The sequence below is a fragment of the Varanus komodoensis genome, unplaced genomic scaffold (genome assembly GCF_004798865.1).
Source record: "Varanus komodoensis strain SLA01 unplaced genomic scaffold, ASM479886v1 scaffold93, whole genome shotgun sequence".
In the NCBI taxonomy this organism is placed as follows: domain Eukaryota; kingdom Metazoa; phylum Chordata; class Lepidosauria; order Squamata; family Varanidae; genus Varanus; species Varanus komodoensis.
Genome location: NW_025336635.1, coordinates 1,468,589 through 1,496,337, shown reverse-complemented (window position 1 = coordinate 1,496,337; position 27,749 = coordinate 1,468,589). Strand labels below are relative to the sequence as shown.

At 46.1% G+C, this 27,749-nt stretch overlaps 1 protein-coding gene across 2 annotated transcripts; it reads left to right on the top strand.

The window, feature by feature from the left end:
• Nucleotides 1-1,775: 1,775 nt before the first annotated feature.
• NIPAL3 (NIPA like domain containing 3) lies at nucleotides 1,776-25,907 on the top strand. 2 transcript variants are annotated; one of them, XM_044418822.1, is made up of 12 exons: nucleotides 1,776-1,903; nucleotides 7,189-7,469; nucleotides 8,095-8,163; nucleotides 8,266-8,437; nucleotides 10,289-10,348; nucleotides 10,940-11,061; nucleotides 12,836-12,932; nucleotides 16,032-16,167; nucleotides 18,509-18,597; nucleotides 20,237-20,300; nucleotides 22,009-22,103; nucleotides 24,049-25,907. In XM_044418822.1, exons 2-12 carry the CDS (start codon nucleotides 7,377-7,379, stop codon nucleotides 24,246-24,248), a joined length of 1,197 nt encoding a protein of 398 aa, XP_044274757.1. In that variant the 5' UTR covers nucleotides 1,776-1,903; nucleotides 7,189-7,376; the 3' UTR covers nucleotides 24,249-25,907. The 2 variants fall into 2 exon arrangements, with proteins under 2 accessions (XP_044274757.1, XP_044274756.1); XM_044418821.1 differs by having other exon boundaries at nucleotides 10,916-11,061.
• Nucleotides 25,908-27,749: the final 1,842 nt, after the last annotated feature.

Here is a 27,749-nt window from a genome sequence, read left to right as displayed (position 1 = left end):
AACACGAATGTTTTAAATGCGATTTTATTGTGTGTATGTGAGCCACTTATTTTCTTTAACTACTTAGCACTATAGAAAGGAAAGCTGCCAGTAAGAAAGTTGATGTATTTGAAACATGGTGCTGGGAGAGAGCTTTGCAATACCTTGGGCTGAAAGATGAACACGTGAGCCCAAAATCAAATCAAGCCAGAACTTTCCCTAGAAGCAAAAAGGACCAAAAAAGCTATTGTGCTTCGGGCACATCATGTGAAGGCAAGATTCACTGGGGAAGACTATAATGCCAGGGACGTCAAAGCAGAGGAAGAGGAAATAGGAGATGGATGGATTCCACTGGGCAGCCACAGCCTTTAGTTTACAGGAGGTGAACAGGGCTGTGAAGAATAAGGCATCTTGGAGGGTCTCCATTCATAGGGTCGCCATAAGCCAAAGATGACTTGAGGGCACATAGCAGCGACCGTGTAGAAATATTACCAATAAATGAACAAATACTTCCAGGGCTAAACAGGCGAAGCCACCTTGCCTTTGCATTTTGCAGGGCTGACCTCAACAGAGCAGGAAGCAACGCTGGAAAATCAATCGCTGCTGTTCTGAGCTCGAGGGCTAAATGGTCCTTTTAGGGTTCTTTGTCCTTTTTTAAGACCCCAAGCGGTCTCTCGTCTCTCAGCGCACCTTGGCGCTTGCTGGGCTCGCCCGCCCTTACCTGGCTCCGAGGTCCGCCCTAGCCGAGCATCCGGAGAAAGTTTGAACCTGTTGCCTGGGCAACAAAGAGAACCAATTTCTCTTCTCCTCCAGTCACGTTGTCTGTCACTTCGGGGAGCCAAAATTAGCCAATCACAGGGAAGCTCTCTCTAGCTGCCTTTTGCTCCCCAGTGTGCGGTGAAGCCAAGTTTGAAGGCTTAGCAGTTTCGGTTGCTCGCGTCTTTTGCTTAAGGAGGCGAAGGCGATGGCTTCTCTTTGAAGATGATTTGCAAACTTCCTTCTCCTTCATGATAACGGTTGAGATGAAACACTCTGAGCTTCTCACCGTCCTCTTTTGTCCTCACTATGACAAAGGACCTGCAATTCTTTCTCATTAAAAAGTGGCATTTCAAAATTTCCTTCCAGAGAGAAAAACAACATTTCCTCTGAAAATGTAAAGAGCGCTTCCCCTTTCCTTGTGCTTATTTTGCATGCAATGAAGCGTCCCTGCCATTGTCACCGCATGCTTCGTTGCACTTGATTTCCCTCAGGGTTCACCATTTCTCTCTACACACCCTTGTGCACTAAATATGTGTCAATACTTCATTCATCTGTGCTTGCGAAAAACGTTTATTTCCCCTCAAGTTGACTGTGAAATGGAGGGAGCTGCGGGGATTTTTTTCGGTCTAAATATGCTTAGGATGGCATCCTAAATTGCAAGCAACCAGAAGGGTCTGTAGCGTCTTCCACGAGATGGCTGAATCAGGAGTAGGACGATGGAAGTCTTCCAGATATTTTGGACAGCTCCCGTCACCGTAGTCCAAAAATCTGAAGGGCACCGGGGCGCTTATCCTCAGCTTTCAACGCGTCATGCCCGACTGTGACCATTGGACGCCACTGCACAAGCAAGCGAGCGTGCTGTTCGTTCCGCAATTGCGCCGAGCCTTGCGCAGTCCGAGCAAGCTCTGCCGGTTGCCGCAGGAGACTCCCGGCTCGGCTCGGCCCGGCCCGGCCCTGCCTTTCTCCGGGCCAGCCAGTCTCCTGCACGAGCCAGGTTTCCGGGGCGGTGAGCGGCAGCTTCCGGATCAAATCGGACGCTTGTTTTGGAAAAGCAAGAACGCAGCTCGGAGCAGGACCGTTCTGGGCGATTTTTGCTCGCGGCTTGCCAGACGTTTCGGTTTGCAAAGGAGGCACCGGCGGTCCCTTCCGCGGGAAACGGGAACAAGTGAGTGGTGGGCTGGTGGGCGGCGGTGGGCTGGGTAAAGCAGGCAGCATTTTGGCCTGGGAAGCAGACAGAAACAAGCACCTTGAATGCGCGATTTCCTATTTTCCAAGGATGTTTTCGATGGTATTTAACATTCTCGTTCTGCCTACTGGATTAGACTGAGCCCCTTTAAAAAACTATATAAAAATAGACGACCTGTCACTTTGTTGGTGGAGAACAAGCTTTGCATCCAAGGAAAAGTTAAATGTAGGTTTTTATATCAAACAGGAACTAAGGTGGAAACGCTTGCCACTCTTTCTTTCCTCCCTTCGGTTTAATTTGACCTTTCGAGAAATTCTCATAATGCAAATCAAGACATGTATTGTGGCATATGCTTCTGTGGGCCCACAGCAATCTTCATCGTTGTCGAAGGCTGTCCATTACAAAAACTGACACCAAAATTAACGTGTTAGCTTTTAAGGTGCCACGACACCGTCTGTGTAGTTTTTGCTGCAATAGGCTATGATGCTTACTCTCTTGAAATTATCATCAAGTTGTTCACATGCAGGTCATTTCCAGAAGAAAATACAGCTGTTTGCTTGTTTGTAGCTTGTACAGTACCTTACAGCAGCCTTCACCAGCCTGCCCCCATGTGTTGGACTACAACCACCATCATCTCTGACCAGCATGACCAGAGATGCATTTTCATCCAACAAATGAGGAGGGTGCTAGGCTGGGGCAGATTAGAGTGCAGTCCTTTGCACATTTAGGCAGAAAAAGGTCTGTCTACATAGGAGTGTATGTTTCAAGATTTAACAAGACTGACTGTCTTTTATGGACCAGAATTTCAATGATGATGTGCAAGGGCATCAAGTGGGGTAGCTAATGGCATAAATGTGTCTCTGCAGGTGTAATTTGAGTATTGAGAAGAAGACAGTGGTGTATGTATGAAATTGAGCTAAACTGTGTGGGCAATTTGTGGCTCTCCACATGTTTCAGCTGACAACAGCTGTCATCGTTCAGCACTGGCTATGCTGGTCAGGGCGGATGGGAGTTGTAGGCCAAAGAATGTGAAGGCTGCAAGTTGCCTGTGAAGGCGGAGCAATGCCTGAGAGAAGAGTATGTGTGTATCTAAGTTCTGTGCAGGACACACATGAGACACCCAGTGCTGGTGCTTGTGTCAGGTTTTGGAGGGTCCCTGCCCGCCTTCCACAGCGAGGCACTGCCACGCCGCTCGTCCTTTTCTCCTCATGGCACCACTGGCTCGCTTGATGGGCATCCCTGCTCCCTCCCCCACTGTCTGAGCTGGAATGAGCAGCAGGTGAACAAGCAGGTTCCAAGGAGAGGAGGAGCAGGCCCCGCACACCTTTGCCATTGGACTCGCAGGGCTGGCCTGGGAGGTGCTTGGCTGGCCAGGTCTGCTCACATGAATGGCATTGCTCACTTGTATTCCTGAATGCAGCAGGATTTGCATGTGCAGGTGTTTCCAGACAGAGGACTCCTTGCAGAAACAGTCAGTCCTGTCTTTTCTCATATAACCAAAGAGGTGGTGGCAGGACATTAAACAGCAAAGTCGCAAAGTCGTGCCTGTCCCATCACAACCCCATGGACATTCCTCCAGGCTCTCTGGTGGGAGGGAGGACATGGAAGGCTATAAACATAGTGCTGATGACAGTGATTACATTGTGTTTACATCCTGCCTTTTTTTCCTCTTGTGATGAACCTAAAATGGCTTGCAAAGCTCCACTTTGGCCTCACAGCAACAGCCCTGTGAGGTTGGTTGGGCTAAGAGTCTGTGACTGGCCCAAAGTCACCCAGTAAGCTCCATGACTGAGTGGGGACTAGAACCCCATTTTCCTGAGTCTCTTTTGTGCTCTTTTAACCACTACCCCTAGACTAGAATCCAGTCTGCCTTGGTTTTCAGTCCAGGTTAAGGGTGCCATAAAAACCTCATCTAGAAACACCATAAGGATGTGTGCCAAAAATTTTCTGGAAAGCGTTTGTGACCCAGAACGCTCAGTTGCTTTCCAGGCATCCTATAATGAAACATTCCAAAAGCGGTGGCGATGGAGTCTGCATTTGGTACGTTATGTAGTGTGAAGGAGTGAAACTTGAGCAAGATGGAGGCTTTGGAACTGTGTCTTGAGAAACACCTTGAAAGTTGTATGGCTTTGAGAGGAGATGGGACAAAATCATGGAGGAGGAAGTGGCCAGTGGCCACCAGCCTTGCTGGCTATGTGCAGCCTCCATTATGTGAGATAGTGTGCTTGCGTACACCAGCTGCCAGGGAGCCTGGGCAGGCAGAGAGTCCTTGCACCCATCCTGCCTGAGGGATCCTGTGGGCAGCTGGATTGTCACTGTGTGAACAGAGTGCAGGACTTGATGGGCGTTGGGTCTGATTCAGTGTGGCTTCTCTCATGTTTTTATGGCTTGGGTGTTGAGGCAAGGATTGTGCATAAATTCCCAAAGGTGTAGTCAGTGCTGTTACAACAGCGTGCAGGCTTGTGATGTCAGGACGGATCTGTGGTTTTTTATGATGCAAACTTGGACCGGCAATTATTGACTGACCCGTATCAGCCGCAGCGTGGAATTTTGACCTAGGGAGGGGCAGGCATTCGGTGAATCATGCTGGCTTCCCTGTTATTCCCCGTGTGATAAGGGTGGGGTGGTGGGCTTACCTGGTGCATGCAATTGAAATAGCCTAGCTAGCATCCCCTAACCAGGCACCCAGCCACTTGCTTGTCTTGCCTGGGGCTGCTGGGAGTTGTAGTCCAGAACATCTGGCCCAACTTCTCCAGTCTGCTGCTCTCAGGCTGTGTTGATTATTTCTTTGGGTATAGAGAGAGTTGTAGTCCAAATGCATTTGGAGGGAACCAGGTAAGGGGAAGACCGACCTGGAGGCTGCCAGGTTGGGGACGCATTACCTAGAATAAAGTGCAGCACACAAGGAGCATTTCCCCGTTTTCCAGTTAAGATGCAAATTGAATCCCACCCTCTGGTATTCCAGTGAATGTGTGCAAAGTTTCAGTTGTTGTGATGCAATGTCTTGGTTGTATTTGAAATTATTTAATACACGGCATTCATTTGCGCCCCTTGGACCGTTTGAGAGCTGTTCAGCATTTGGAGGGCAACAAGTCCTTGGAAGGCAAGTCGGGCCGTCTGTGGGTTGATGTTTGTGGCCAAAACCCTGATTCTGCTTCTGGGAATTTCTCTGTGCAGCCGTTGAGTGGCGCAAGGCCCGTACACTTAAAAACCTCGTAGCACTGCAGCTGCAAATGCAGGCGAGCTGCGCTTTGCCATCGTACGTTTAATAGGTCACCTTCGACCGGCAGTCCTTTGTACCCAGTGGGACTGTAAGGCAGCAGCTGAGGGAAGAACAGCTGTCAGGGGCCAGGGAAGGCTGTGGCCTGTTTACCAGGGTGTACCGCTTGCAGCTGAGCTGCCGCCGCCGGAGTGGCACCGCTTGTCTTCCAGCAGCTATTATTAAGTGGCAAGAGGGGGAGTTCAAGGGAAAGGCACTGGCAGCGGGTGTGAACTGTAAAGGATAATCCTGGTCAGTGTTGTAAGGCTGTTGTAAGGATTGCAAGATGCTGCTTTTACTTAAAGGAAGTGGTATTCGGCCTTTTGGTGCTAGGACCAAGGCCGATTTACAAACAGAAGCAAAAGCAGTGGTCCTGCAGTGTTGCAGGTGAAAAGTAACCTGAAATAGCAATAGTGTTGCTGGCTAGGATGTGTGGGGAGGATGGGACTTCTGGTTCCAACGCAGCCAGAGGGTACTAGGTAAGGAAAGGCTGCCTTATTGTTTTGCTGGTTCTTGAACTATTTCATCATGTTGTACCTTCCTCCCGCTCTGGCCACACTCTTTAAAAATAGTGATTTTTTTCTCCTGCTTTTCTGCTCTTTTTTTGAGCTACTTTGGAGTCTGCTGCTTACTTTTCAGTGGAAAAAAATCAATATTTGAAACAATAGGAAGTCTTGGATCTTCAGAGTGCTTCGTGTATATTACCTTGGCATTACTTTTCACCAGACTTGCATGGTGAGTCGTTGAAGGTGGGGTACTGCTATTTAAGACCAGCAAACAGATCCAGCTTCCCATGAGCAGACTCTCAAAAGCGTCAGAGTCGGACACAGTGTGCTGGGGCTTACTGGGCTCTCCATAACCCACTGCTAGCTGAAGCGCTTGCTGGTCATGTGCTGGGGCCATCATGAATAGGCAGCTGGGGATGTGCTGTGTCATACAAACCCAGACACAATGAGTTCTTTGAAGGTCAAACTTGGTTTGTAGTATGTCCTGTAAGTTTGGTTGAAACTTCAAAGGCGGCTGGGTTTGGATGAGTTGCTGCGACCCCACGGCTGTTGCGACAGCCACACACATGTGGCATTTTGTCATGGGTTAAAGGACCCATCATGACCTGCCTGCTCACCGCTTTAGGTATGGCCTTACCTTGGTAGACACCTATAGTCTCACCCTGTTCTGCAGTGGGGCTGCCCCACACAAGTTTGAGTGGACAGGCAATATCACACCATCCTTTGGTCCACTAATTTCCTTTATATTCAGACTCGGTGCACTGCAAAACTGTGGTCTGCCTGGCACCAACCCTCTATTCCTTTCGGCGCCAGGTAAAGACCTTTTTATTTAATTTCCATTTTCACAACTATTATTTTATTAATATTGGTAATTTATATACAGTTGCATTTTATTTTTATTACTTTATTAATTAAGAGAGGATATATTGGAATGTTTTATACTATTTATATATTGTTATTTATTGTGGAATTTTATTCATGTAAGCTCTCCTGAGGCTTTTGCAAAGGACGGCATACAAACGGCTGAAACAAACAAACAAACAAACAAACAAGGTCTGGCTGGGGAAGTCTGCCTCTAGTGGCTGAAGATGTTAATATTAATATTAAATGAATTAATATTAATTAATGTGTTTTGAAAACAAAAAAACCCCAAGGTATGTTCTGCTCTGGTCTACTTAGTAAGCATGCTAAGTTTCGGGTGCCTAAGGTTTGTGTTCTTACAGCTGTGGTGGTGACAGACAGACAGACACACATTCTCTTTTACTGTGATAGATCAGTGGGAGGGATACATTAAGAGTGTGGTGGCTGAATGAAGGGCAAGTTTGTGGCCGAGGTGAGAATTTGAGCCAGTCATGCGCTCTGGTTTCGATGCTGCCTTGGCGCATGAGAGAACTATTGAGAAACATCAGCTTATCAGAGCCATCAGGTCATTGGTGCAGCTTTCTAGGGTGGCCCTCTCAACCACACGCCCCTCCCTTCTTGTGTTTTTATCTTCCTAGTGGAAGAGGAGTGACCACGAACAAGGAACCCAGGTCTCAGCACTTCACAGCTGTCCTATAGCTCTGCAGAAGCAAAATGGAGAGGAGGAGCAACATGGACCCTGCCATCCTCTGGTTGATCTGAAGCGATTCTGCAGTTCTTGACACGAGCTGGACACACTGGAACGGGAATGCATGAATAAAACAAAATGGAAAGAGCGAACGGGCCTGCTCTGCAGCTCCAGCCACTTGCCACCGAGACGCCGCCCCTGCTGGTCCTTGAGGATTCCTTCTCTTACAAAGTAGAACTTGTTTGTCATCCAGTATTTTTTTCATTCTGAAGCAGCTTTTCCCAACCTGGGGCCCTTTAGATGTGCTGGACTTGGATCCCCAGCTCTGCTGAGCCGGCAGGAGTTGCCGGCAAGCACACCTGGAGAGCACCAGGTTGGGGAGGGCTGGTCGCCAGTGATGTGGGCACAGCCAAGAGCTCTCTGTCCTTGCTCGCTTGCTTAAGTGGGAATGCAAGTGTGAGCTGCTGTGCAACATATAAAATTAACATTACATTTTGTAAGCAGAATTAAGAAGGGATGTCAAATGTGTTTGCAATCACCTGATCTCGCCATTGATGAGCAATTTTCTGATTCAAAATATCCCAGAAAGCTCTCCTGGCTGGCAAAAAGCAAGATCTCTTCTCCTTACAGTTCTGTGCAGTTTGTGGAGAACTCTGCAGTGGCGTGAGCGTTTGCTCCCAGCTGTGGGAAGGAGTGGTAGTCTTGAGTTGGGGGGAGCTACGCTTTCCTATGGGTGGCAACAGAACGTGAGGCCCCCGTGACAGACTTACTACTAAACATTATTCATCTGGCAAGCCGGTTTGCCTCATGGACACCCTGGTTAAAGTTAATTCCTGTGTGCTTTCCTTTCTTGCAGGAAAACTTGATCGGTGCATTGCTGGCTATTTTTGGGCATCTAGTTATCAGTATTGCCCTGAATCTCCAGGTAAATAGAAGGGAACAGAAAAAATCCCTTGCAGATTCCCCAGAAGAAATGTCTGCAGCCTAAATCCCAAAATTTCCTTTTGTTGCTTTCTCCTTTTCCTAGAAGTATAGCCATCTTCGTTTGGTGGGGTGTAAGGACCACCGGGCCTACTTCAAGACCAAGACATGGTGGTGCGGCCTCTTCCTGCTTTTCCTGGGGGAACTGGGAGTCTTCTCTGCCTATGCCTTTGCGCCCCTTTCCCTGATTGTGCCACTGGGTGCAGTGTCCGTCATAGGTAAGTCTCTCTGCCTATACTGTTCTTTCATTTGAAAAACTTATACGGCAGCCTGGTGCCCTGCAGGTGTTTTGGACCGCAACTCCCAGCAGTCTCGAACACTGGCTGTGCTGGTTGGAGCTGATGGAAGCTGAGGTCCAAGCCATCTGCAGGGCACAGGGCTGGACACAGCATATGGGAAGAGAAAATGGGGCACTGGAGACCCGGGGTGCCTCCTGTCTTAAATGGAAGGCTAACAAAGCACCCCTCACTGGGGTGGGCAGCATGTCTGCAGAGAAGCGTGCCGGCTGAGTGTCGCCTCTGCAGCGAAGTCGCCAGGTAACCTTGGGCAAACTGCTTTCAGCTCAAGCCTTCGTTTGCAATATTTTATTTATTTATTTATTTATTTTCCGATTTATACCCTGCCTTTTTCCTACAAAGGGCTCAAGGCAGCTTACATCATTCTCCTCCCCACATCTTATCCCCACAGCAACAACCCTGTGAGGGAGGCTGGGCTGAGAGTCTGTGACTGGCCCAAAGTCACCCAGTGGGCTCCATGGCTGAGCGAGGACTAGAACCCAGATCATCTGAGTCCCAGTCCCAGGCTCTTAACCACAACACCGCACTGGCTCTGTTATATGGGGATAACAGTGTGGCCTACCTGAGAGGGTTGGTTTTGAGGGCTCGAGCAAGATTCTGTCCTTATTACATTTATTTACTGCTTTTTCCCAAGGATACTTTTCTCCCTTCTAACCACATAAGGAGCGCTGCACGAGATCGGACCAAGGGTCCGTCTAGCCCAGCCTTTTGTTCTTACGGTGGCCCAAAGGGCAGGACGTGCAGCAGCTCCTTCCTGCCCGTGTTTCCCAGCAACTGGGATACAGGCAAGCTCCTCTTATCCTGGAGATCGCATATGGCCACCAGGAGCCCTCCTGGCTCTCTGCCCTGGGATGCAAGCGGCAGGGGCCTGCTGCTGGAGTCCCAGGACCGAGGGTGCTGCAGGCTGGTGGCGGGCTGGGTGAGGTGTGGCAGGGCCAGGTGCAGAAGCATGGTCAGCTGCACCCGCAGGTGAAGGCAGAGCCGAGGTTAGGGCAAGGCAGGGCCAGGCGCCTGGCTAAGCATGGTGACACCAAAGGAGAGGCAAGGATCGGATCGATACCTGTGCAAAGGTGTGTTGGACCAGAGGCAAGGCAGGATTGGGAGCAAGCAGGAGCCAAGGCATGGGCGACGACCTTGCAGGACCGGAGGCAGAAGCCAGATCAGGATGGCAAAAGAGCCACCACAAAAGCTCGTGTTGCTGTGTCAAAACGTGGCGGGGCTGCGGGGCTTTCCATGGCACCCTGTGCCTCCTGGCTGGTCCCCATGACTCCAGTGGCTCAAATCCCTGCAAGCATCCGCAGGCCTGATGCCATCAGCAGCCCAGGAGCAGGGGAGCTGTAGTCCAAGACATGTAGGGAACGCTGTGCTGTCTGTACCTGCACTTATGAGAGTGCGATGGACAGCCAGGGTGGCGCAGTGGTTCAGAGTGTGGGACTGGGACTCGGGCAACCTGGTTCTAGTCCCCGCTTGGCCGAGGAGCCCACTGGGTGCATTTAGGCCAGCCACTGACTCACAGCCCAGCCTACCTCACAGGGCTGGTAAGATGGAGTAGAGGTGGGTTATATAAGCCACCTGGGGCCCTTGGAGCAAGACAAGAAAAAGGCAGGACTTAAATGTAATGATAAACTATTAAAGAAAGCGCAAGCCCAATAAAACGCTAATCGGTAATCGGCACATCTTGGAAAAGGCCCCACAAATAAGCCAATAATAGTCCAACTGGTATTAGGCATGGTTCTCACTAGTTGTCGCTGTCTTCTTTTTCTTCTTACTCAGCAAGTGCAATTATCGGAGTCATATTCATTAAGGAAAAATGGAAGCCCAAAGACTTCTTGAGTAAGTTCTCAACGCACCTTTCAAAATGTCTCTTCTGCATCCACACTGCAGGCGGGTTTCTGCTCCTGCCCTGTCTTTTGCTTCCTAGCTGCATCCTGCACGTACTGTACAAACCAACAAGAACTGGTTCCTGACACTCCGTGCTAGAATTTCCTGCTGTTCCTACAAATTGCTTTTTCCCCAGTTTCTCAGCTGCTAATTTGTTTGGCGTGGCCTTGTAAGGTCAGGCTAGGATTTGGAAATGCAGAGTGTTAAGTCCTTGAATATGACCAGCACACCGTCCTGCATATAGTTAGTAGTTCTAAGCCACGTTGGCAGCCCAAGAAAAGGAAGGAGAAGGCCTCTCTCCCAGTTTACAGAAGCTGGTCGCCTCACACCCCCAAACACCTGGACTCCATAGATGCTTCAATACTGGGTGGACCTGTGCTTGCAGAAGGCTGACTTAGCCCCCTCCCTGCCACCTACCCCTGCTCTTGCAGGGTATGCCTGTGCCTATAAAGAATGCCAGGCTGCTGTAGGCCTCCTGACTAACCCACTAACACAGCATCTCCTGTCCTTCTGCCAAAGGACGCTATGTTTTGTCCTTCATAGGCTGTGGCTTGGCCATTGTCGGAACATACCTGCTGATCACCTTTGGGCCTAACAGTCACGAGACCATGACGGGCGAGAACATCACCAGGCACTTAGTCAGCTGGCCTTTCCTTCTGTACATGGTAAGGAGCACCATCAGAGCAGAAGGAGCTGGGGTGCCTGACACACACTCTTATTTTCCCGGGAGGTGCCTGGGCCAGAAACGTAACCCGTCATGCCGAGAATCACGATTGCTTGACCTGGGCTCTGTGAAGGATGTTTATTCCAGAGCAAATGGACTCGTGCAATCATTACTTGCAGGGGTGCAGAGCCTTGGCCCAGATCCAGCTGTGTGGGAGCCCTAACCTCCTGACCAGACTCTCAACCCACCCCACCCCACAGGGTTGTTGTGAGGATAAGAGTAGGAGGGGAATTATGTAAGCTGCCTTGAGTTTCTTGAAAGAAAAAAAGGCTGGATATTAATATAATAAATGCAATAAATAGAATAAAACCTGGCCTTCTGGGATTCCACAGAGGGCCACCTCCTACCACCAGCCAAGAATGAATGGTGTCCCTGCTTTTGTGCAGTTTAGCCCCATTCCAGAAATTGAAGTGACCGGCAATAAAGCCTGTAAGCTGACAGCCCACCCCCTTGTCCTCAGTACCTCCCTCCACTGGAATGCAGCCCCCACAGCTTGTCCGAAGCCCAGTCAGCTTTCAGGCAGGAGGAGGTACAGCACCACCTGGTTATTAGCAGCTCCTAACAGAATTTGGCTACTTGGTGCAATTGGGCTGGCTTTGATCTCTGGGCACCACCTGGTGCCCCATATTTGAGGGTGTAAGTCAGCTCTGTATTTAAAACTCAGACCAGAACTCCATGCAAGTGACTGAGCAAGCTGCTGGAAGAGGAATGGGTTGGCAGAAGGTGCTTTCATAGCCTGCTAATTTCATAGCCTGACCTATTAGTCTGCATTTCCATGCAGGCTGTGGAAAAAAGAGCTGCCTCTCATCTGCAGTCATGGAAATGCAAGCTGCAAATGTCTTGGGAAGTTAATAAAAGTATTTTGCAGACCAGTAATGTTTGTGGGCCTATTTACAAGGCTGAAATAAGTCCTTAGTAATTTAATGAGAAATAAAATGCAGACATTGACAAAGAAGCAAAAGGGAAGAATATTACATGGGTTTCACATCCTGCATGGGATAAAATTTGGAAAGCAGAACCCTTTGACATCTGTCAGAAGCACTTTGAAATAGCTTCTCCTTTGCTCTTTGCCCTTCACCAGCATACCAAACCCGTGGAGCATTCATAGCCCAACTTGACCTCACCTTCCATTCCAGGAAGAACGATTTCTTATTTCTTCACTGTTTTCACTGGGCTGCTATAAGAAGGCAGGGAATGTGGCTTGAGGTGGAGCAGAATAGTACATCTTGCCGCTTGAGATTAGTCCCTGCTTCTCCAGCCTGCCCCCTCCAGATGTGCCGGACCACTGTTCCCAGAATCCTAGTGATGGGAGAATGCCAGAAGTTATACTCCAACACATCTGAGGGATGTCAGCTTGGGCCAAGCTGATCTAGATGGAAAGGATGTGTTGTGTTTGCGACAAATGGTGTGGATGCAAGGTTGCCATGGTTGTTGCCCCAGCTGGACCGCTGATCTCAGTTTTGGGTGAAAATATACCCCTGAGGAACAGGCAGATCCCGGGGAGAGCACTGTAACCTTGTTTTCCCGTGCCTGGTCACCTGCAAATACCATAACTCATCATGAGCTTTTGGAATGAGGTGGAAATCAAAATAAAGATTCCAGTTTCCATTCCTCTTCACTGCCCAGTTGGGATTGCCTCCCTCACTGCCAAACCAGAACTGAGTTGACACGTTGATTTAAAACCCAACCTGATACCTCTTCTGTTTTTGTTTTAGCTGGTGGAGGTCATCATTTTCTGCCTGCTGCTATATTTCTACAAAGAGAGGAAAGCTAATTATATAGTGGTAATTCTGCTATTGGTAGCACTCTTGGGTAAGTTTGATGTATGTGCTTTATTACCATACAGTAAAGTTGCTAAATTTTTGAACCAGTGCTCTGTATGTGGGAGTGCTAAGGGTATAATGTGGCTTTGCGTGGCAGTTGGAAGATGAATGACCCATAGCTTGTTCTGGTGGCACTTTGAAGTCGTTTAACCCAAAGATTACCCCAAGTTCTTGGGTCTGGATGTCGCAATAGCAACCCTCACATTTGACATCCAGGGTTTATTACGGAAAGCAGGAAGCCAGTTCAGCATGACCTGCATCCCTGCAATTTGTGGGTTAACCCATAAAGTGCTGCCAAAATATGCTGTTGGGCCAAAATTTTCCTGTACCTATTAGGAGCTTCTAGGGATTGCACCTAAAGTGGTCTGCTTTTTCTTCTTGCACATAATCCAACATGCTCATGTAGTTCTCCATTTTTATCGTCACACAACCCTGTGAGATTGGTTAGGCTGAGAGTGAGTGACTGGCCCAAGTCACCCGAGGAGTTTTATGGGTGAGCGGGCATTAGAATCCAGACCTTGAGAGTCCCAGCCCAGCACTACATTTATTAAACTACAGAAGTAAAGCATGCTTTGCGACCTGCTTCAGAACCAAGGGGCAAATATCATTTTGGTATCATCCAAGTTTGTTTGTTTGTTTATTATTTCATTTATTAGATTTGTATCCCACTTTATTCTTACAACCCACTCAAAGCGGCTTACATCATTTTCCTCCTTCTGTTCTCAATCTCATCCACAGTTACCCATAGTTGCCACAGAAATTTTAGTCTTAATGTCTTTGCTTATTATAATTGGCTTGTGTTTGTTTGTTTTTTATTTTTATTTCTTATATTTATATCTTGCCTTTTTTCCTTCCAAAGCAATCAGGACTGCTTACACAATCTTCCACCCCTTCTCAATCTTACCCTCACAAAATGCTGTATGTATTATATTTTAATTTTATGTTGTGAGCTGCCCCGAGGCTTCGGCGAATGGGGCGGCATAGAAATGTTTTAATAAATAAATAAATAAATAAAAACAACCCTGTGAGGTAGGTTGGGCTGAGAGTCTGCAACTGGCCCGAAGTGTCCCAGCTGGCTCCATGGCCAAGCGGGGACTAGAACCCGGATCGCCTGAGTTCCAGTCTTGTGCTCTTAACCACTATACTGCACTGGCTCTGTTTTTAATAGCAGTGGAGAGTGGGGATCCCTGACCATAGCCCAGACCCGAACCGTATCTAGCCTGCCAGGTTAACCGCCACCCCTCTTGGCCATGTTCCTCTCTTGTCTCTTTTCCTGCTCCTTTCTTTTGCCCACAGAGGAAACAGTAGAGCGAGAAGGGAGGGAGAGCGTGAGGAGCAGGAGAGGTGCTTAGGGAAGCTGAGGCAGGGCATGGTACTCTGCCCCCTGCTTCTGGCTCGCACTGTGCCCACCTCTGGCTTACTGCCACAGATGTGGCCCTCTGGATGACAACAGTTCTCCAGCCAGGTGCTATAGGCAATGAATCGATGGGAAATATGCAGGAATAGTAGACGTACCTCATTATCAGTATTCAAAATATTTCTCTACTGCCCAGAATCAAAGCTCTAAGGGTAGTTTACAGTGGCCATAAACAATTCCAGTCTGGCTGCTCATGAGTTTGACTCCATTATGAAATACCAAAGATCGCACCACACTTGAAGGGATGGCCAGTCCTTAAGAACTTCCATCTCTATCAATATATTCATGTTAGCTTTGTTCCAGAGCCTTTATGTTTTCACCTTATTTTCCGTAAGGGGCTAGAGTTAATATCGGCAGCAACAGTACCGTTTGGTGTCCGCACTCGCCAGCTTTTAATGTGTCCTTTCCACAGAGGTTCAAGTGTAGCTTGACCGGGTACAAATTGTAGCAGCCAGACTAATACCGTGAACACTTGTTCCTGATCGTTCCCCCTGGTTCTGTTTTATCTATGCTGGCTTCCATTTCTTCTGGGAGCAATTCAAAGTGCCAGTTCTTACTTAATAAAACTCAGCCAAACGGTTTGGGAACAGAATATTTACAAGACCGCTGCCTGCTGTGTTTTCATGCTGCATTTGATAGCAACATATGCATCCCACCACTTTCTGAAGCCAGGTTGGTATGCAAGACGGAGCTTTTTCTGTTGTGGTGCCCAGGTTGCAGAACTTCCTCCCTGGAGAGGTGCACTTGAGCTCCTCTCCTTTAAGTTTCGCACAGGCTGCTTAGACCATTTTAATTCATCGAGCTTTTAAGATTAGTTTAACATTCAGTCTGCTGGTTTTAAACGGAATTGCTTTATTCCGCTGTTGATGTATGAAACCAGTTTTTGTCCTTGGAACTGTTTTTGCTCCATGCATCTGTATTATGGGCAGTTCGTGTTGACACGAACAATACTGCAAATTGCATTGTACTAGCAGAAGGCACTTGTAACAATAAACGATGCGAGGGAACATAAAGCTAAATTTCCAGCAGGCTGGAGGTCATAGTATAGTTTCTGTCTTACTGTATAATAATCAGCCTTGGCAAAACAATAGCAGAAGACAATTTAGCAGTGAAAGCCAGTGTGGAGTAGTGGTTAGCGTAATAGGCTGGGACTTGGGAAATCTTGGTTTTAGTTCTCACTTGACTATGAAGCTCAGTGATTTTGTCCAGTCAGCTTCACCTACCTCACAGTGCTGGTGTGAGGATAAAATGGAGACAAGAATTGTGTAAGCTACCTTGAGAGCTTCTTGCAGGAAAAAGGCAAGAAAAAAATTACTATTTTAAACATAATAAATGCATAAAATAGTTATTGCTAATATTGATTTGTACACTGCCCACTGCTATTTTTTGTAAGGCACCTTGTGAGTTTCTCGACAGGAAAATCATCCACATTGCTTGTTACCAATAGCTGTAAGCACCTGGAGGCTGGCCCCAAATACGAGAAATGCTGTTCCTATATAATCTGTAGCATGGCCGTCGCGCCTGGCCCTTCACTTCTGGCCCTGGAGGAGGAAGCGAGGAGGCACTTCTGCCCCTGAACTTGGCTCATTTTGTGCAGTGCCGGCCGTGGCTCAGTTGCTCACGACAACTAGCATTTTAACCACAGAGGTTTGTCGGCCTCAATGCTTGCAGGTTCCATGACAGTCATCACGGTGAAGGCGGTGGCAGGCATGATTGTGGTTTCAATCCGAGGGAACTTGCAGCTGGGCTACCCCATCTTCTACATCATGATGGTTTGCATGGTGGCGACAGCGGCTTTCCAGGCCACGTAAGTGGGTCAGAGCGCCTTCCCCCCACCCTTCCTTCCTTTTCCTGAAAAAAAACCCAAACAAAGGTACTGGCTTGCTTTGCACCGTGCCGGCCAGATGCGGCATGCAACGGAATGTCAGTGGAAATTTTTAATTAAGCTGTTAATCAAAAGGAATTCTGCATTATTCAAGCAACCTCAGGGCTTGGGTGGGAAGCCAGGCAATCCCTCTGTGTGTTGTTAGGGGCAGGTGAGTCTTTTAAGAGCTGTTTCCTGCTTAATAAAATGCTTTCTGGCATTTTGAAGGATGCACTGGAACAGCAGCCATTTTGCCCTCTAGCCCAGGAGGTCCCAGCAGCCCAAAACCCCTGTTGCCCATGGCTTTGTGGCTCCCTGTCATGCCAGCCAGGGGCCCTGTGGGAAGTTTGCCCACAGGGCATCAGTGTCAGATCCAGCTTTTGGAGGGCCCATGGGCAAGGCCCCTGAGTGGGCCCTCCCTCAGCCAGCCCGATGCCGCCATTGTCTTCTGCCTCTTTCTCCTCCCTGCTGCCACTGGCTCACCCGACAGGCAGAGACCCTGGAAGCAAGGCGGCAGCAGAGGGCAAGCGAAGAAGCAGGTGGCAACGGCAGAGAGGCGGACAGCTCCACTGAGCCCTTCTCAGTGGGCCCCTGGTAGGAGGCAAGCCTTCAGGAGGGGCGCAGCCGTGCCTGGTTTGGCTGGATCGTGTCCCTGCAGGACAGGAAACAGATGCCCTTTTGTTTCTCCCTAGAACCAGATCATCTCAGTGGGCTGCCTCTGGACGTGGAGGCTCAGTTTTTAGCTACTGCAGCTCATAGCCATTCAGATGTTAGGAACCTAGTAGGGCTGTAGGTTTTATCTGGCACTGTTGACACTGGCTTGTGGTGGTTCTCCAGGGGGCCAGGAAAGGCCTTTTCCAGGCCTAGCCGAGAACGGATGGTGTGGGGAATGCAAGGGCCAGCTATTCTTGGCATTTCAAGGTCAGGCAGATACAGATTCCTCAGATGACAAGAGACCCTGGCAACCAGAGTTCTCAGACACTGAAATGGGAGAAGTGTGTGTGGGGAGGTACCTCAAGGGCACCTTTCCCAGGTGTTCAGGCAAACATTGAGAACAGTCAGGTTTTACAACCGCAGTGACAGGGCATGGAAGAAGGGCTCCTGCTGCCAGCTGAGCCTGGCACTCCTCTTGCCCCATGATGCACCATTGGGAGAGATGTGCTCACCAACTGGAGGAGCGATGGACAGAAAAGAGGATTATTCATCTCCAAAAAGGACACCCCAGAGGGAGGACCACCAGGGGTGCTCAAAAGGAGGCTTCTCAGAAGTAGTCGCCGCACTGGGCTCAACAAACTGTTCTGTGCAAGCTCAGAGACTCATTCTTTTTTGAATTTACTGGAAATGCACTGGAGAATTCAGAGCTTTTGCCAAGGAACAGCCTGTGTTTTGGAAGTGTGACGTGGGGGCTGGGGGAGGGGAAAACCTGGTTCATGACAGATTGATCCACTCAAAGGAAAGCATATGTTTTACTCTCTGAGCCAAATCGCTCCTTGTTTGTCTTTTCAAGGAAAGACTGAAGTTTTAAGAGCACATGCTTCTGTGGGAGGTGCAATTATCTGGTTTGCATACTAATTTTAATAAATACTTTTTAAACCCATGGGTTGTTGTTTACCCAGGGTTTGTCTGACAGTTTCAACAAAAGACAGTTTGTTTTTCAATCCCTGAGTTGTTTCTTTCCCTGCCAATGTCACCATTTTCTTTCTGTATCCCACATGCATTTATGGAGTTATACTGGCATGTCGGGGTTTTTCATTTTATTTTTTGCCACTCCTGCCCTGATGCCTTTCTTGTTCTGTAGGCTTACAAAAGAACCTGTCAACATCCCATGGTTTGGGGTCAACATAAAGACAGTCCATGATTTGAACAACCCAGAATGAACAACCCAACCATAAATGAGGGATTCCTTTTTTTCTGGGTCAGTTATGGTTAACCATCTATAGTTTGTTAGCATGGCTGGATTTGCTTGCCAACCCAAAGTTCAGCAATCCATGGGCTTAATAAACCATAGAATAATGTCACGTGCAAACTAGGTCAGTGCATCTGGACACAGAGACTCCATTTTTAGCTCAAAAAGTCAGTGCAGGCTTTGCATCTTCCCAGGGAAGACAAATGCAAAGAATCCATGCAGTTTCCCTACAATCTCTTTATCTTCCTTCACCTTGTGTTATACTTAACTAGTTTCCTCCTTCTGATATATTTAAAGGGTTTTTTAATTGTGGGTCTGAATGTTTTTCATAGCATCTTCTTTTTTTGAACTGCTGTTTGTTCTTCATCATCATCATAGGTTTTTAACCCAAGCCTCGCAGCTATACGATGCATCCCAGATTGCCAGTGTGGGCTACATCTTGTCTACTGTGATAGCAATTACAGCAGGTAAAATAAATAGATTAAAATGATTTAAATAATAAATGGAGAACATCAACACATTCCTGTGGCCTGGAATGGGCTCTTTTTCCATCACATCTGAGTAGAAGAACCTGCAGTAGAAGAACCTGTATTTTTAATTCATGAAACTGACAGTATAAATGGCAGGAGCGTGTTGTTCCCATCTGTCATGTAAAGGCTTTGCTAATAAGATGAATACTTTTAAAATAGTGAGGTCCATGGTTTTTCTGCATAAGAAATCTCCTTTATTGGTTAAAAGAGAAGCTTGGAAGATTGTCTGCTTCACTATTCTCTGCAGAGAACAAGGAAAATGCATCACTTACCACTTCAGGGTCTGCATTCCCATCACAGCTCTGGAAGCGACCCCCTTCCCCCGCCGCCCCCATGGAAAAAATAACCAGAATGTGGTGGGCCATTGAGTGCAAATTCCAGCAGGTCTTAACTTGCGTTTGGGATCAGCGAAGGTTCCATTTTTACATGCCAGAGTTCAATCCTGAAAAGAGATTATCCACTTTATTGAATACATTCAGGATATTTTATAAAGAAACAGTAATTCCCAACAACGAAAACTCAAACATTATAAGGAACTAAAAAGCAAGCCCCCAAAGAGCTGACAGCCTAAAGATGCCGTCCTGTGCATGGTTTGATGAAAGGGGGGGGGGGTTGCAGATCTTTTATAGGCCTCTCTTCTTTCTGAGCATGCACTGGATTCTCCCCAACACTTCCAGGAGCAGAGAGTGCCAGTGCTGGCGAGGACTGGAGCTGGACTTCATTCTGGTTGGGAGGGAGGCCTGAGATGTGAAAGCAGTTAAAGCAAACTGCAGGGAAATTCTTTCAGGTCAGAGGACCAAAATTTCTAGATGAGCTTGAATCCCTGGATTTTTCTGCTTTGACGTTGTATACCTGGAGCAGAGTGATCTTTATATTCTGTCTCTTTTGACAGCTAGGTAGGTTCCAGGACTCCAGTCACAGAGAGGGGCGTTTGTGTGTGTGTGTGTATGTGCGTGTGCTGCCTTCATTTTTTTAAATAAGTGGATTTTGTACGCATGAAGGATGTAACACTTATTTTTCTTCTAACGTGTTGGGTGCAGTCCTGTGGCCTCCCAAAATTGGAGTTGGAAGTCAGAGGGCTGAGCCAGCACTCTGCCCCTTTGCAGCTGGTGCCGAAAGCAGCAGCCAGCTGTCCCTTGGGGATGCAGCTGGGCCTGGGAGAGAAGGAGATGAGATGCAGGTGGGAAAGGGAGAAGGCTGGGGCCAGTGGCTTCCACCGATTCCTGCTGGCACCCCGGCCTGCTTCCCTGCACAGCTCTTAACTGAGATGGCTGGACATGGCCGTCCAGACAAAACGCCTGGCACAGTGGCGGCAGGACACATCACTGCTGTGTCTCCTCTCTGTGCCTTTGGAGTAGGGAGCATGAAATGACACCCTTCATATTCTTTTGAGCTACTAAATTACGGTAAGAAGGGTGTTCACATGTATTGTCCTCATAGTTTCCTCTTCTTAACATTTAAAAACCATGCTATTATGCCAGTACAGTTTCCATAGCCCCTGCCTACCCTTTGGTAAGGAGAGTGCATTTGTAAAAACGAAAGGTTTCATTTTCATCTGCTTTTCCTCTGGGGTCAGGTGCGACTTTCTACTTGGACTTCACTGGGGAAGACGTACTCCATATTTGCATGTTTGGCTTAGGGTAAGCTGATTGTTTTTTATTGTATTTATTATAGAATTTATAAATCACTAGCTATTGAGAGTGGGATTCAGCAGATTAAAACAAAAAATACAAAAAATGACATAAAAGCAAATCTTGGATTTAGTCAGCAATCAGTTCTCTGAAATGTGATAAACATTTCTGTTGCTTTTCACAGATAAAAAGCATGGTTAAGACTCTGGCTTCTTTTCCATTTTGCCTAAGTGTCTTTCTTTCCTAAAAAAGATGTGTAATCTTTCTATCTGTATTCATGAACTTGAAAGAGTATTGGAAATGCCTAGTGCCAGCAAGAAAGTCTTAGGAGAAGTTATGTCGTGTAGTAATCGACCTTTACAACCACCCTTTGGAAAGGGGAGAGAACTTTGCAAATGCCAGGAACCTTCAACCGAAAAGCAGGTGGGGCTGTCTAAGGAACCCCAGTCGGCCAGACTGGGACCCTAAGCTCAGGTTTGCTGCCCCGTCCTAGGAAGTGGGGCTTTAGCCTTGTTGGCTATATTTTATTTTAGTGCCATCTACAAACAGTACCTGCGCAGTGGGATTCTTTTGTCACTGTAATAAACTCACTTGTGGATGCATCTGGAACTCTTCACAATATGCCTCTGCCTTATGAACTGATTGGTGTGCAGGAAAACAAAGCTTTCTTCATACTTTTTAGAAAGAATCTTGAAAGCAAATGAGTTGCTCTCTGTGAGGTCAAGTGGTTAAGTTTCTTAGCTGGCACCCACTTCCTCTCTTCCTTCCGTTGTTTCATAAACCCATTTTTTATTTTCTTCACATAAACAAAATACAATAAAAGAAAATTATATGTAAAATAAAGTAAAATAAAATAAAGTTGCCAAGGGATTTTAGACAAGTACAACCAGTACATACAAACCCACAAATTTATCTACCTTTCTGTCACTCGGCACTCTATGGAGTTCAGAAAAAAAAAGTTACTATTCTGTACACCGACAAATTTTCCAATCGCTTTAAGTCAATTATAGATCCTCAACAACGTTTAAAAGAACTCCTTTTTACATTTCATTAATTATACTGAGTACAATAGATTTCCATTTGTCATTAAATTCTTCAACCAGTCTTCTATTTACATAATTAGTTAATTTTGCCATCACTGTGTATTCTGCCAGCTTATTTTTCCATTCTTCAATTGTTGGGGATTCTAATGATTTCCATTTAGAATCAATTGTAATTCCTGCTGCAGTTGCCATATATTTAAATAATGATGACATATTCTTTGAAAAAGTCTCTGGCATTATATTCAAAATCATATTCTTAGAATGACTTAGTTTTAAAGGTTTTTTTGTATTTCTGCATGTATCAATTGCCTTATCTATTTTTATAGATAAAAATATCTAGTTCTTATCTATTTTTTTCGATATCTTTTGGCATAAAATACCACCAATAAAAAATCTTATACCAATTTTCTCTTAGTACTTGGCTAATTGTGAATTTAATGTCTTTCTTCCATAAAGCTTCCCATTGGCAAGGTGATATTTCTTCTCCAAGATTTTGCTTCCAAATTGTCCTACATTTCTTGTTGATTTTCAGTGTCATTCTGTAGTAACTGTTTGTAAAGTATTCCTAATAGATGATCATTCTGTTGTATAATCAACTTTTCAAAATCTGTCAAATCTCTTTAAGTCACAAACCCATTTTTATTCCCCTCTCTCTCTTTCTGTTTTTGTTTTAGATGCCTCATTGCATTTTTAGGTGTCTTCTTGATCACTAGAAACAAGAGGAAATCGATCTTTTTCGAACCTTATATTTCCATGGATGCAATGCCAAGTAATACTCAAATCTTTTTCTTAACAAGCCAAGTGAAACAGTTCTCAGCATGTCAGCACAGACACCCGTGGTGCTCTAAGTACTGTATGGAGCAAGCCCAGTTGTTGAAATGGCTGAACCAAACTCAGCTTTCCAGCCCTGGGGAGGGCATGTGGAACACTTGCCTGTATAATGTTTATCTAGGTTGAAATATCCTCCCTCTTGTGTGTGCATGTACACATGTGCTCAAACACATGGACTCACACAAACACACAGAATGTGGAAGGATATCTCTAGATATTACATAATATCCCGCATATAATTCTGCCCAGCACAATCACACACATGAGTGCACACGCTACAGTTACTGCTTCATTCCAGCATTCTTCCAGTCACATCTGATTCCTGGGGTTTTGTGGAAGGAGATAAGGGAACATTCAGAAAGGGGCGGCCTGTTCTGGGGCAGTTGTATTTATGACATTATGTATCCCACCTTTCCTCTGTAGGCTCCAAGCTGACATATTTGGTTCTCTCCCATTTTACCTCCACAACAACCTTGCAAGGTGGGCTTAAGCTGATTGAGAGAAACGAACCCAAACTCAGCAAGTGACCTCCAGGGCTGAGTGGGGATTTGAATCTGGGCCTCCACTCGTCTGGGGCACTTAAGTATACCAGCTGCCTCCAGAAAGAGAGGGAGGACATCTCTCCTTCTAATGGGTGTGTTCTTGATGGTAGCTGCCCATCTGGACTATACAGGGGTTGCCTGGGAAGATTACTCATTGTGGGATTTACCACTGATTATTGATGATAATATAGTAATATTCTGTCATAAGGAAATTGCTTGCTAAGATGGTGCCTATTCATCACATGTTTTCTTCTTTAAGAAAATTTTACAAGACTTTGACAGCAGCAACTGTAACTGCCCAATCCATGTGTGTTTGCAGTAAAATGTCTATCTTGTTACAACAATCACAGGCAGAGAAATATAATAAAGATACTTTTAGAGAGAATGGCCCTCTCTTTGGACTACTAGAATCTGTAGGAGCTGATGTGGGGATCTGGAAGGCCACTGTTTCCTCACTGCAAGAGAGCTAGAGCATTTATTTATTTCTATACTGCCCAATCTCCTCTGGGCAGCGCACAAGAATCTGTTGCAGAGCATAGTGGTAAGGTTGCACATACAGAAGATCCCAGCTTTATCCCTGACAACTTCCTAAAAAGGATCTTGATTGGTCTTGAAGGAGCTCATGCCTGAGACCCTGGACAGCTGCTGCCATTAGCAATAGGCAGTACCACTCTGAGTGCAGATGCTTCTAGGTGGAGAACTGCCAGAGCTAGTAAGCATTGTGCTATTATCCCTCCTTTTTCTTCCTTAATGGATTTTCTGCAGGAAGAAAAAAAGACATGGGGCGGGGGAATATGAAAGAGCTACAAGTGCAAGATGACAGTTTCTTGGTACCCACCTGTAAAATTACATGAATGATTCAAGACACTGGGGGGATAAAAGCCATATCTGGAGCACCCACTGAGCTGGTCTGCACATCATGACAACCCATGATTGGGTAATTTACTGCAGGAGCTGCTGCATTATGCCAGGTGCCTGCAGGGGCCCGGGTTGACGTGGCTTGTTGTGCCAGTAGGGATTGTTTGAGGGTTGGACAACCCTCAAGTAACCCTAAACAAGGTTATTTGAGGGTTATCTCACCCTAAGCCCCTGTCCCCAAGGTGTGCGTGACATAAGAAACCCCAGACCAAGGGAAACCATGCAGAAATGGCTCCCACATGCACTGTCTGCACAGGTAAATTCAGCTGTTACAGGTTGTCATGTCACATGAACCAGATCTGTATAAAGCAGATACATGTGATGAGTGGAAAGAGAAGCAATTTAATTGTAACCTTCCCCCCAACACACACACACACACACACACTTCACTGAATCTTGACTTTGTCTTTTCCTTGTCTGCAGGCATGCAGAATTTGCACGACAATGGAACCGCAGTTCAGCCTGACCTTAAAACGTCCTTTTCTTATGGTGCCCTGGAGAGCAACGACAGCATCTCCGACATCTATGCTCCGGCTACGTTAACAATTGTCCAGGAGGACCATGGTTCAAAGGCAGCACCTATGCCTCCCTACAGGGTCATCGAGCATAGCAAGAGAGAGTGAATGCACGTCCAGGTGCTCGTGCAGCATCGCCAGACTTTGATCATCTTATTTATTTATCATTCTTTCCATTTGTTGCACTAAGACAAGAAGTCAACTCAAATAGGGATTAAACCAATATCGAATGATAACTTTAACAGCTGGACTGGGTTAATAAGGGTTTTATACTTGTATATTTGTATACAGGATCTTCACTCAAGCTGAATCATACCAAGTCGCTACATCAGGAAATGCAGAGGGCATTACATGGGCTATAATATTGCTGACCAAACAGCAAGCTATGAAAGGATGAGTTTAGACTTTGTTATCTGAATAAAACACCCTCTTTAGGACCAGTTAATTTGTGGCACCAGGATGTACTTGTAGAGTTCTAGATTTTGGTCTACAAATCCTATGATTCTGCACCATTAGCTAAGGCAGATGGGAAATGTAGACCTAAACTACTAAAGGAATCAGAGTTGCCCAACCTTGGTGTATGGAGAACTCTAGGTTCAGGCTTCCCTTTCACCACATTGAACCATTTAATTTGAGCAGAGCTTTCCCAGTAAACTTCTGTTTCAGTAGACAGATGGTGTGCTTGCCCCTTAATAGCACAGAAGAGAACTTGCAAAGTGCTGAGATTTGAAGATATTGGATAAGGCTGAAACTATTCCTGCTTTCACCATTTATCCCATAGGACAGCAGTTTAAACCTCTGCTAAAAATACATTATTTCCACGTCCTATAGTAGCCATCACGACTGCAGGACTTCCTGCATTTCCTTCCTTGAACAGGATAGCTTGATTATGCAGCATTTCCCAAGTCTCAGTCAGACTCATATCTGGCACAGATAGATGCTGTTCCAAAACATTTATCTGTACCAAAGAAACAAAATCTAGTAACGCTTTCTATGAGATTTTCAGTTGGCCTTTCCCAAACCCACATTCTTTGTTGTCTTGCACATCACAGCCCTCATCACAGCCAGCCAGTGAAGGATTCATGCAATCCGGTGCTTCAGTAATGTTTGTGACATATTCTGCTTCCTACATGCATGGGATACATTCTTTTCCTACAGAAGTCAGCTTTTGCCAGATTGGGGGAAGAGTGAAAAATTAATCTCAAGCGAGACCCATGGTTCCGGCTGTCTATGTCAAAAACTTTCCAAACGGCTCGGCAATCCAGCTAATGAATCAGATCCAACACTTTATGACTCGAGGCTCTCTTGATAGTTCTGCATTTATTTTGATATTCCAGGCTGCACCGTTAGGTTATACTCTTAAAAATCCCGAAGATGTTAGGAGTTCCATCTTTGAGATGTATATGTTGTTTTCCATAGATGTTGTCATCGATGTTTGCACTTTAAATGCCCTTTCTGTATATACATAAGTTTTCCCTACCACTGCCGCCTCCATCCATGTGTATCCGGCCTCGTCTGTGCATTCAGCAGAATCGGATGGTGTAGCAGCTTCTCCCGCTTGGATCCCTCCAGATGTGCGGAACCACAGCTCCTGTTATTACCCAAACCACTTTGGACCATCTCCGGAAGGTGCCAAGTTGGAAAAGACTATGGTGTAACATGGATGGTATCCTTTTATGTTGCTGGATGGGAATTGCATTTAAATTTCCCACAAGTCCTACAAATACCACAAAAGAAAATAAGCTGAGATAGATGTGTTCTCTTTGATTTGCTGGTCTGTGTCATTTGTTTGTTTAGATTTTTGTTTTTAATTCGCAGGGAATATTTGCATCAAATTATATTAACCCACACACACACACACACACACACATCCAGTCTGAATTAGTATTGTCCATTCTATTACTGCATTACACTGTATGCATAAGCAAAGTCTAAGCATTTTCACCAAGAAATTAAGGCGCAATCCTATGCATGTTTAGACACCCAAAAGTTTGGCTGGAATTTGGTATCCAGGGAACCATTGTAACCTGCAACATAAGAAAACAAGGTTTATGTGGGTCTAATTCTGTCAAGAAATCTGGATCAGAATCTTTCTGCTATTAGATCAACAAGAGGGTTGAAAAGTGGGATCAAAATCTACTTAAAACTAACCCTTACTGTTGTAGCGCACACAACTTTTATTGTTGAACAGAAAAAGGATCTACAACTCCCAGCATGGCTGATTGGGAATGCTGGGAGTTGTGGAATTTTTTTTCTATACATTATTAAAACTATTTCTGCACATTTGGAGTGCAAACATTAAAAAATACGGCAAACCATCGACAGCTCTTTCGGTGCATCATGGATCAGTGGCTGTCCAAATGGACAATACAGAGAGCCATCTTTGGGTAAAGAAATGTACAAAAAAGTGTACAAGAGAAAGCAGCAGCAAGCTAGCATGGCTTTGGATGGTGGCAGAGGAAGGCAACTTGAGCTGCTAGGTCCCCTGAGGTGTTGCCTGGTGGTCTGCAGGGAAAGGAGTGATGGCCACCCAGAGGGGGTGTGATTGTTTGTCAGACACACTGCATCATTCTCACACCAGCCCACCCACCACGAATGATTGGCAGAGTGGGTTGGTATCTAAGGGAGCGCTTTGACTTCACGGCCGTGTGTTTCCTTTGCTAATGCCAGAAGGCCGCTTTTGAGAATGGTGTTGTCTTGTCTAAGGGAATGCACTGCGGGGAAACGAGTGTGTTAGATGTGAGTCGGGAACCAGAAGCGCCTGGATGTTCCTCGGCAACTCGAAGGATGCTGGTTGTTTTCTGCTTTGTTGTTTTACATTTGTTGCCTATCAGGCTGTTAATACATTTGCTTTTAATCAATTTGAAAGGAAATATTGTCCCATAAAAATAGGGTTGCCAACAGTTAGGGCTGTTAACCTCTATACAGTTGACTTAAACTTCCAATTACTTTAACTCAAAGAAACAAAAATCAGATCTTTATCCGTGACGTACTTTGCATTCAAAACCCTCTTTTGCCACAGCGCACTGTGTACTTTTGGCAGGGTTACATTATTATTAGGCTAATACTTCCGGGACTTGTATTTTCTTAAGTAACTTGTAAATGTTGACCTGGTGCAATTGTCTTGGGGAAACCCCCACCAAGTCCATTTTATTCATTTGAGAAATAATGTAAAGCGTTTTGTTCATTAAAGAGCTAAGTCATAGATGTGGGCATGTGTGGGAAGCATGGAACTTTACATCTTGTTTTTGCCTTTCGATAAGTAATGCACAGCCCTCAGGGCTGCATAAACTCAAGATGGGAGTGGGGTTCTCATCCAGCCACAGAATACTGCACCTCAGTTGTTTGTCGTTGGGCTTCAGTCCCCAAGGGACCAAATACGACCCTCTTGTGTTGAGTGATGCCGCTTCTTGCTTTCTTTGCTTTCGATGGTTCTTAAGTGGTATTTATTGAGTGCCATTTTTTGGTTGAAAGGCCAGGTCCAAATTAAATATAAAATAGGAAAAATTCAGCTGACTATAGTTTGTACCCTCTTTTTTGTATGAACTCTGGACAGATAGCATGGAGTCATTACTACAGGAACATCTGCATTATTTAGCCTCGTGGTGG

What these genes read in the sequence shown, in the direction of transcription:
- NIPAL3 (XM_044418821.1), top strand. Translation starts at nt 7,377, where the DNA reads ATGGAAAGAGCGAACGGGCCTGCTCTGCAGCTCCAGCCACTTGCCACC. An exon ending in GTATTGCCCTGAATCTCCAG is followed by an intron (nt 8,164 to 8,265) that starts GTAAATAGAAGG and finishes TCCTTTTCCTAG; the next exon opens with AAGTATAGCCATCTTCGTTT. An exon ending in ACAGCGGCTTTCCAGGCCAC is followed by an intron (nt 16,168 to 18,508) that starts GTAAGTGGGTCA and finishes TCATCATCATAG; the next exon opens with GTTTTTAACCCAAGCCTCGC.